This window comes from Gossypium raimondii, chromosome 6, assembly GCF_025698545.1.
Source record: "Gossypium raimondii isolate GPD5lz chromosome 6, ASM2569854v1, whole genome shotgun sequence".
Classification (NCBI taxonomy): Eukaryota; Viridiplantae; Streptophyta; class Magnoliopsida; order Malvales; family Malvaceae; genus Gossypium; species Gossypium raimondii.
Genome location: NC_068570.1, coordinates 28806753 through 28817793, shown reverse-complemented (window position 1 = coordinate 28817793; position 11041 = coordinate 28806753). Strand labels below are relative to the sequence as shown.

The following is an 11041-nucleotide window of genomic DNA, read 5'->3' as shown; positions in this document are numbered from 1 at the left end:
CTTCCATACATTACACCAAGCCGTACATGAATCTTGTATTAAATGCATTTTCGCATTCGGTTGGACCTAGTTCATAATATCAAGACAAATTAATTAACATACTAAGATAAATTAAAAATAATTAATTATGGACTAGCTAGTATATTAAGTTTGGCTAGCTAAAACACGTGAAAACAATTAATAAACTGATTTGAGCTAGGGAATTTAGTCAAGAGCTGTATCAAATTGAATAAATTAAATCTAATACTTAATTTATTTAAATGATAAAAGAGACGAGCTAAAAGTAAGCTAAATTGAGCTCAAGCAAGCTAAAATAAGCTCAAGTGAGCTGATTTGAGCTGAGTGGAGCTCGGAAGCTAGCAATGAGCTAAGTTCAGCTTGCACAAAGGTGCAAGGAGTCTTTAAGGAACTAGCTTGAACTTCTCTATTAACAACGAGTTTGTTCTCTTTCCAGAATTGAGTGAATAAAGCTTAAACAGCTTCTTGGAGTTGCCTAGCTTCATCTCGAGTTATTGGGCCTTTAGAAAGCTCAATGGGATCTTGGCTCAAAGTCGTTGAGCTCCCAGCCGTGCTTACATCATTGGCTATTTTGGTTTTTGCATTGAAGTTCTGAAGGAATTATCTGTATGGCGAGAGGTGTATCATCTACACAGATCACAAGAGCCTTAAGTACCTCATTACTCAGAAGGAGTTGAATTTTAGACAGCACCAATGGATTGAGCTTCTCAAAGATTATGACAGCACGGGAGAGTGTCACCTTGGTAAGGCCAATGTAGTGGTCGATGCTCTCAATTGTAGAGCAATGACTGATTTGAGGGTATGTTCACTCGTGTTAGTCTGTTTGATAATGGGGGTCTGTTAGTCGAGTTGCAAGTTACGTCGACTTGGATTGATCAGATTTGAGATAAGCAGTTAGGGGATGAGTCTTTGGGTTTACGGTTTCGTCAAATTGAGAGTGACAGTACTTTGGATTTTTGGCTGAATAAAGATGGAGTTCTGTGTTTTTGAGGTCAGATCTGTGTTCGAAATGATTCTGATTTGAGGTAGTCGATTCTGTGGGAGGTGCATAGTAGCCCTTATGTTATGCATCCCTGTGGTAATAAGATGTATCAGGATCTCTGTGAACTGTATTGGTGGCTGGGTTTGAAATGTGAGGTTATAAATTTAGTTGCTCGTTGCTTGATGTGCCAGTAAGTTAAGGCTGAGCACCATTTGCCTTCGGGTTTGCTACAACCCATTAAGATTCCCTTATGGAAATGGGAACGAGTGACGATGGACTTCGTTAGTGGGTTGCCCTTGACACTTACTAAGAAGGATTTTTTTTGGGTCATCGTGGATCGATTGACCAAATTTGCTCATTTTATTCCTATTCGGATGGACTATTCTCTACAAAAGTTAGCGAAGCTCTACGTTTCTGAGATTGTAAGACTGCATGGGGTTCATGTTTCGATAATTTGTTATGGAGATCCTCGCGTCACTTCTCCGTTTTGGAAGAAATTGCACGAGGTTCTGGGTTTGAGATTGGACTTCAGTACTACGTTCCATCCTCAGACTGATGGTCAGACTGAGAAGGTGATTCAGATACTGGAGGATTCACTTCGGAATTGTGTAATAGATTTCCAAGGTAGTTGGGAGGATTATTTGCCGCTAGTTGAGTTCGCCTACGATAACAGTTTTCAGTCTAGCATCTAGATGGCACCTTAAGAGGCTTTGTACGGTCGTAAGTGTTGTACTCTGTTATGTTGGACTGATTTAGGTGAGTGTCAGGTTTTGGGTCCAGGGTTGGTTTTTGAGACCAAAGGTAAGGTTAGACTGATTTGGGATCGTCTGAAGGTGGCTTCTGATAGACAAAAATCTTAAGTAGATCTGAAGATGAGAGATATTGAGTACTTTGTGGGTGACTTGTTTTTTCTTAAGGTTTCTCTGTGGAAGAAAGTTCTGAGATTCGGTCGTAAGGGCAAGTTGAGCCCTAGGTTCATTGGTCCGTATCAAATTCTGAAGCATGTGGGGCCGGTTGCTTATCAGTTGGAGATACCTTTAGAGTTAGACCGTATCCACGATGTGTTTCACGTCTCGATGTTGAAGCGATATCGGTCTAATCCATCTCACATTATCTCTTTTAAGGAGATCGAGATTAGACTGGATTTGGCTTTTAAGGAGGAGCTAGTTCAGATTTTGGATTGTGATATTAAGGTTCTAAGGAGGAATTTCATCCCATTAGTTAAGGTTCTATGGAGGACTCATGGCACTGAGATAGCTACGTGGGAACCTAAGGACTCGATGCGCCAGCAGTATCCTCATCTGTTTGGATCAGGTAAATTTTGAGGCTGAAATTTCTTTTAGGGGGTAGAGTTGTGACGCCCCGCTTAAATTAATTATGTACTTGTAAAATTTTGTCACAAATATGTATCTATTTCAGTGCCTAAGTGTTCTTGGTGTGTGTATGAGGTCTTGGGTTCAAGTCCCATTTTTGCAAATTTTGTTATTTTCTTAATCCTAGCATTACCCTTGTGGAGTGGGTTTATATAAAATTGTCTGTTAATCCATATTAGAATGAGCCTGTTGGTTCGAGTGGTAAGGGAGTTTGGATGTTGGAGGTCTTGTGTTCGAATCCCTACGTGAGCATAGGTGATAATTTTTGCTTCGGGTATCTAATAAAGGTTTGAAGGAACCAAAATTCTAAGGTGGTTATGAGTTAGTGGGTTAGTGGGGAGTGGGAGAAAAATTAGGGATAGGTTATCATATTTTCTAAGTTGCAATTTTCATTTTTTCTATTTTCTTCAAAAAAACCCTCTCCCCTTTTCTAATGTTTTGTTTTTGTTCTCCCTGTCAATTTTTCTTATCTTTTCTTTCCATCGATTTCTATCTACATCTTTCTATTAATTGTGGTGTTTCCGGTTCTCTACTTTGTTATGTTTTGGTAAGTGGAGTTGGTAAGGTTTTGCGATTTAGGGAGGTTTCTTTTAATGCCATTTTAGGTGTTGTTGTCTGTTTTATTAGTTGATTTTTGGGTTTTGGAAGCAACAAATCGTAAGGAACGAGACTCTCCTCTCACAGAATCATAGTCAGTCATTCGAGGCTTCGGGATAAGTGTTGAACGTTTGAATATCATAGTTGCCAGTTTCGTGCTTTCGATTTTATTACAAATTAAGATTGATTTTGGGAAGTTGTGGATTCGTTTTAGGTGCTGGTCGGCTCGGGGGTGATTTTTACATCAAACCGTATTAGGTGTGTACCTAGAACGTAGGAAATCGAGCTTCAACGAAAGCCAAAAAACCACACTGTCGATGCCACACGGGCGTGTGCCTGGCCGTGTGGTTGGCCCTGCGCAAGACACAGTCGTGTAGTGGTGTGAGTGTGGACGTATGGGCCACACGAGCTAGGCCAAGTTGGGCATGTAGGTTTTGGGCAGACCGTATTGGCGACACAGGCAAGACCAATCTGAGCGTGTAGGCCCACATGGGCAAGCCACACGAGCATGTGGGCCCATATTTTTGAAATTTTCCCTAGGGTTGGATGGGTCGTTCTAATCGAATTTGGCCCTACCGTAGGGTCGGTAAGGGATAACCAAACCCTAAGATTATGAGATCTGATATTCTGATACTCTGCTCTGAGTAAAACACTGTTATGCTTGTCTGATAATTCTGTTAAGTATATATATAAATGACATCTGTATATAAGCATGTTATGCATGATATTACTGTATCTGATATTTTTGTATCTGTGACTGGGGTGGGTGTTTGTATATGTGGAGGAAGTGTTCTGTATGGTGGCCTTCGCCTATATTTTGGTAGCTTGGCTGCATATTATTTGATAAATGTTGTGATGGCACAAAGTGGTGTGTAGGGTTGGGTGGGTGTTTTTAACCCCACATAGTGTGATGGGATGGTCAGTGTAGAGGATGGGGGTAGGATTCTGTATATCTGTTCAGCATATCTAAATATGTTATCTGTAACTATATCTGTAAAGGACCTAAGCCCGAATCTGAATCTGAATCTGACTGTATTTGAGATTTCTGTATGTACGGTATGTTTATTTCTGTTGGGTCTCATACTGAGTTTACGAAAACTAACATCTATTTGTCTGTTCTGTACAGGTAATCTACAGACTTAGGCGGATCGATGCGACGGAGACTCCGCAGTGACCACTCGACTAAGAACTGTTTATACTAAGTAATTTATGGTTTTTATCTAAACTTTCGGGTTTAATTGAGTGCTTTTAATTTCTAGAACTCTCTAGACTGTATGGTTTTTAACTATTGGTTTTGGTTTCATTTTCTTGTTAATTTGCATGGTTTGACAAAATATTTTATGAAAACGACGGTTTTACACAAACAAAGGTTTTTCTGAAAATACGAACTGGTTTTTAAAAAAATATCGATTTTATTAAACTTCCGCTATAAATTGTGTTTTGGCAAATGATACAATTGAATACCATTTCTAATAATAGTTATAATAATGAATATGGGTTTTAAGAACTTGGATGATCTATCGAACAACTACACAAAGTTTTATCGAAGTAACACTATTTTCAAAACCCTTATTTGTTACACTTTCTGATTCGGCCATAACGTCTATGTCGGGTTAAGGGAGTTACATTTTGACAATGTTGAGATCAATTTATCACATACATTTTGACCATTTAAAGATACATTAAGATATAACAATTTTGGTCATTTCAAAACATGCATCAATTGGACCATATTAACCATAACCAACAAGACATCAGTACTTTAAGTACCTCAAATCCAAGGCAACTTTTCATGCCATAATCATCAACAAAATGACATATACATGCCAAACTCATCAATTAAACATTAAACATAGTGCACCTATACATGCCATTATAACCACTACCAAAGCATCAAAACCTACTGATATAATCGCTAGATAGTGTGATAGATCTCTGACGAGCTTCCAACACGATTGAGCTTCTAATAATCTGAAAAGTAAAGGAAAAATAACTACATAAGCAATGAATGCTTAGTAAGCTCGTATAAACCATAAGCATAATATTACATTTCAATACTGAAATTTTATAGGTTAAATACAAGCCTATACCAATGCCTCAAGATTTATCCAACCATAATTATCAACTCATAATTGAATAAGTTCATTAATGCCGCATAATTATTAACCATTCCTAACATGATAGGATTTCATGAGACGTAATATATAGTCATCAACCTTTCTATAAGATTATATATCTTTCTATTTACTTTCTTTTCATTTCGCTCCTAATGCTTATCATAAGCCTAAACAACATTATCAATTCTTGACTTAGTGTATTTATCCATGATATAAGATATTCATCCATAGCATAAGCAATTTGCTCATATATAAATACATCATTTATCACATTAGACCTTTTATAACATCATGAAACATCTTAATTACGTACTTACCGTTTCATTTCCTTTTCTTACCTATTTCATCTGCATAGTACGAGCGTAATTATAAACACCAATAATATCCACAAGCTTGGCATAAGCCTAAGCACATCAACAACACATGTTAGTTCATTTAAACATGATTCATATGAATTTGACATGGATAAAACTTGAGCATGATTTAATTGGATTTATCATCTATCTCATAACATACCATGTTTTCCATGGATCACCATTCAATGAGTTTCACACATACATATCTTAATTCATATTGAACACTTACCATTTAATTTACATAACACATAAGACATAAACATAGCATTAACCATAGTCACAAGTTAGTGATTAAACACATAACTTAGCTATATCATCACTTGGTAAGATATGGTACATAAACATAACATCACTTAAATCATACTTTTCATAATCATGAATGTTCTTACTTTGATCATCGATACATCATAGCTTTTTATAATTGTCATAGTGAAATCAATCAGAAACCTTACTGGTTCATCCCTTTTCATGCCTGTTGAACCACTTAGAATAATATCGGATACGCGGGAAAGCTCACACAAAGAATGCTAAACATATAGTCATAGCTCAAACGAGCTGTAAAATAAGTCTGCTCACACAAGTTGTCGGTCAGAATGTAAGCTACATGATGCTGCTCACACAATCTATCGAGTATCCGCAACTAATGTCGGACCTCAGCCATCAGTAGGACATTCCAGACCAGCACCCAAAACATGGTAACTTAGGTTTGCTCACACAAGCTGTCAAGTATCCGCAACACATGCTAGAACTCAGCCACCAGTAGGACATTCAAGACCAACACCCGAAACATTGTAACCCAAATGACATGTTATTTGTATCCTATATATTCCTAAGATTCAAACGGGGCTCGAAAATCATAGTACGTCGTTGAATTTTCATCATTTCTTGATAAGATAAATTGCATAATAATATGTGTCGAAACCATTTTTTTAAAAGGGGTCGACTTGGATTTTTGAAAAAAAACGGAGTCGCCGCCAATCCTTTTGATTTAGGTGTGATCGGATCACCTCATAATTTAATCATTTTAATAAAAGTTTAAATTTACTAAAACGATAATTCTTGGTCTACAAAATCCAGAAAACGGGTTCGGGAGTCGGTTACGCACGAGGAAGGATTAGCACCCTCGATATGCCTAAAATTGGTACCTTGTTGATTAGTTAGTGTCTTAATATTGAAAATTTGCAAAGATTTTAAAATACGATCCTTTTATTTTTTTAAAAAATACTTGTATAAATCAAATTACATGCTAAGACCATCTTATTTCGGAGAGATAAAATGTCACACCCAATGAGTTAGGATATGATATTTCTCATCCTAAAAAATGGGCTTCTCTTTTGATTTTTAAAACTCATGCAATGAAGTTTAAAAAGGATATTCAATTTTTTAGGTCAGACGAAAAATCAAAGCCCAATAAGTTAGGGCACAATTTTTCAAAATTCCAAATATTGAATATTGTCTTTATTTTTTTTAAAATCCTCATCTCGAGAAAAAAATGTCATATCCAATGAGTTAGGACACAACGTACCGAATCCCCGTGAATGAGCTTTTTATTTATGTGTTTTGATTAAAAAAGGATACTCGATTACTTAGATTCAGTGAGGAAAATTGGAATCCAGTAAGTTAGGACACAATCTTCTCGAGGACCCCAAATTTTGAGTATTACGTTATTTTTTAAGACTTTTGAATAAAAATGCTTTTGATACTTAAGTGATATTGGACGTAACCTTTTAAACGAATAAAACACAATAAAATGACGATGTACAACAAAAAGTAATAATTTACAAACAAAACGTATACTAACAACAACAAATAATCAATGACCTAAGAAATTCAATATACACAATAACGATAATCATAAAATATTACCTAGATATTTATATTGACATCAAGATGAGATGAGTAATGGAAAATCTAAAATAATACAAAACAATATCAAGCAAACAATACAAAAGAAAGTTTTTTTAAATGATATAAAGGCAATTTAAAGAATATAAACTAATTTTTTAAAAAACTAGTACACAAATTAATTCAAAATAAAACAATATTTATGTATAGAAAAATTTAAATAAATTATCTATAAAATATTTAAAGTTACACATACATTATTTGACTCATATTGTGTAAATATAAAACCTAAGATATATATATATATATATATATATATATATGTAAAGATGTTTAAAAACAGGATATATATTAGAGAAAATATAGAATAAATAATAATAGTTCTAGAAAGGAAAACAAATAATATATAACTTGAAATAGATAATATGTAGATGAAATTTAATATAAAACTAGAATTAAAATCAATAATATGTATAAATATATATATAAATAAACAATATAGTACAAATGATATATACAATTTGAAATAAATAAAATAATTTACGATAAATATACATAATTGATTTTTTTAAATGAAAATAAATACATAAATAGAAGTATGTATTATAATTTAAAAAGAAATGATATAAGTAAATGAAGTCTAAAAAATATTAATTTGCAAGATTTTGTAAAGTTTTAAGCATAAATTAAAATTGAAAATAAAATTCAAATAAAATGACAATAATAGATGCGCAAAAAATGTTGAGGGACCAATAGGGCAATTAACCCAGGCTTCCTAAACGCTACGCTTAAAGGGACCAGAACAAAAGAATCTAAAACAAACTGGGCAAATTTAAAAAATAAAGAAAACAGAATTTGAAACATGAACTAAAGCAGAGGAATTAATGGCGCAAATATCCCATCTTAGACCCAAAACACGCGGATCTAGCCGCATCAGGGTCGGGTTATCGAGTATGGCCGATTCAGTACCGTTTTGAAGCCATTGAAATCGGGATTAAACAGTACCATTTTATCATCTTCATAAAACTAAAAAACAAAACCCTAAACATGCATTTGATTATTTTAAAACAGATTAACAAAGCCCTATTCTCCTCCGTCGTTCGATACCTTGCTGTTTCCGATCCCTAAAATCCTTGTCCAAGCTCCAACTGTGACGAAGCGGACAGATATTCAACGACACCACCCTAAAGGTAAATCCTTCACCTCTTCTTTATTTCTCTTTTACAAACAACAAGTATAACAAACGAATATTGAAGAAACAGAAAAGAAATCGAAAAGAAAAAAATGAGATTTCAAATCACCTTTCAAAATTTTAGTTGCTTTTTTTCTTTGGTTTTTTTTTATTGATTTCTTATCCCCTAAAACAATACAGAAATAGGGCTTTTATAGCCTTGAAATACATCGATTTTTATTTTTCCTTTATTTTTTCTATTTTTCTTCATTTTTTCTTTTTTCTTTTCTGTTATTGTTGAGATTTTTGCGGCCTCTTCTCTTCGTTTCTTTGCTGTCGTTTGTTGTGTTTGTTGTAGGTGTACAGAGGCCAGCTGGAGTGAAGGTGCACGTGGACCTGGCGCGGCGTGCATGGGGATGGTGCGTGCAAGGGAGGAACGGCGCCTGGATTGTTCCAGAAACCCTAGGGGTTTCTGGAATTTTGATGTAATTGGGCTGGGGTTTTTTTTGGGCCTAAGTATTGGTTTAGGCTTAAGTCATTTATTTTCAGTTGATTTTATTTTGGTTTTTTATTTGTAATTTTGACTACTTGTTATTGGACTTTCATTTTATTTGGTTTTTTATTGCTGAATGGGCCCGGGCAGGTTTGGGCTTGTACAATATGTATACAATGATTCAATCATAATAGAATCATATACTAACATTCAATTTAATCAACATTCTACAGAATTCAGTTCATACGAACTTACCTGGCTAAATTGAAGAAATTACCAAGATAGGGGCATTTTGGTAATTTTTTATTATCCTCAATTTTCCACTCGATCTTGATCTAAATTAATAATTTCATTCATCTATTAATTTAGATAGTAAAAAATGTACTTCTATGCAATTTAGTCATTTTTGAATTTTTACAAAATTGCCCCTAAAGTTTTACTTTTATTCAATTTAGTCCCTCAGCCCAAAACATGTAAATCAACCATTTTTAATGCTAATTTTTAACAGTTTAATATTCATGGCACCCATATCAACCCATATTTGTAACAATTTCACATCAAGTCATTAAAATTTTACTATTTTAACAATTTAGTCCCTAATAAAAAATTCATCAAAAATTACTTAATAAAAAAATACTTTTAGATAACAAATAATATCTAAAACTCATCATTTAACATCTAAAATCACAAGGTTCATCAACGACAACATTCAAAATCTTTAACAGTTTCAAAATCGAAAGTACGGGCTGGCTAGACCTAGTTACAACGATTTCTGAAACCTAAAAATTAAAAGAACTAGATGAAAAATGGCTTACCATGCAAAGGTATAGCCATAGTGTAACGCCCCAAAATTTTAATTTTGGGTATTCTGAATGTGTGACACAAACATCTGTCAGCTTTAGTGGTTATGTGTTCTAGGAGTGTTTGGGAGGTCCCAAGTTCAAGCCAGGACTTGGGAAAATTTTGGTATTTTTATGAATAAGCCTTATCTTTGGTCAGTAGGCTTTTAAGTAAAAGTTAGCAAATAATTAACAGAATGGGCCTGCTAGTCTGGTGGATAAGTAGAGTGTTAGTATGAGGGAGGTCATGGGTTCGAATCTTTAGTAGTGGATTAGGGGATTATGGGGTAGAATATCAAGAGTTGTGCTGAACTGGGTTTCTAAGTAGTGGATGTGTAGTGGGAAGTGAGGGAGCGATTTTAGGAGTGAATTAGGGGATTATGGGGGAGAATATCTAAAATCTGATCACTTTTTCCCTTTTCGAAAATAGAGAGAGTCATTTTTCTCTCCATCTTTCTGATGTTTTCTCTCCCCCATCTCTACTAAGTTTTTTTCTTCCTTGATTCTTACTCGATTATCTTTTCTTTTCTTTCTCCTACTGTCGAAATTCCCTTGTTCCCCCTAAACCATTCTTTCCTCTTGATTTCGTAGCGTTAAACAACACTTGTACAAATTCAGTAAGTTGTTGGGCATCATTTTAAGAGATTATCTTGTGTTCAATAGTCTAATTCCGGGGTGTTCGCGGCAGCATTTTGCGAGGATTAAGGCTCTCCTGGTGATTTTCGTAAACTTACCAATTTGATGTTTTTGCGGTAAGTATTCATCATTTATGGGTAAGTATTTTGGTTTCGGGATTTTGATTAATCACGAGGTAAGACTGAATATGGTGTTATTTGTTCAATTATAGGCTTTGGAGTGCTCCGGGACTATTTTAGCAGCAAACAAAACCAGGTGTGTACCCGAAACACAAAAAAAAAGGGATTCGGCAAAAAGCCAAAATTACTTGCTGTTTGGACAGCAGCAGTAGGCTAACTTTGAAATATCACCATAAATTGTGAAAATAAATTAGAGGATGAAAGAAATATGGGATTAAAGATATTTTAGTCTAGTTTCTTATAGCAGAAATGAATAAGCAAAATAATTTCATATTATGAGATATTTGAATTTTAGTGAGACAGGGTCAGAATGATTTCTAAATCCCCTATCCTGAATTTGTAAAATTATTAAAATTGAATAAAAATAATTATGGGTTATAATTTATATTTTTAAAATCTTGAATGAGTCTATTTTCAAGAGAAACAAACGAGATT

At 34.5% G+C, this 11041-nt stretch overlaps 1 protein-coding gene across 1 annotated transcript; it reads left to right on the top strand.

The window, feature by feature from the left end:
• The first annotated feature begins 1374 nt into the window (after positions 1-1374).
• Positions 1375-8948, top strand: LOC128041710 (uncharacterized). The gene is made up of 5 exons (XM_052632008.1): positions 1375-1624; positions 1757-1806; positions 1918-2303; positions 8360-8478; positions 8818-8948. Exons 1-5 carry the CDS (start codon positions 1375-1377, stop codon positions 8946-8948), a joined length of 936 nt encoding a protein of 311 aa, XP_052487968.1.
• Positions 8949-11041: the final 2093 nt, after the last annotated feature.

Excerpts from the sequence above, each read along its gene's own strand:
- LOC128041710 (XM_052632008.1), top strand. The coding sequence starts at position 1,375 with ATGGACTATTCTCTACAAAAGTTAGCGAAGCTCTACGTTTCTGAGATT. Across the intron at positions 2,304-8,359 it reads CGCCAGCAGTATCCTCATCT|ATTAACAAAGCCCTATTCTC; the intron begins GTTTGGATCAGG and ends ATTTTAAAACAG. Across the intron at positions 8,479-8,817 it reads TCAACGACACCACCCTAAAG|GTGTACAGAGGCCAGCTGGA; the intron begins GTAAATCCTTCA and ends TGTTTGTTGTAG.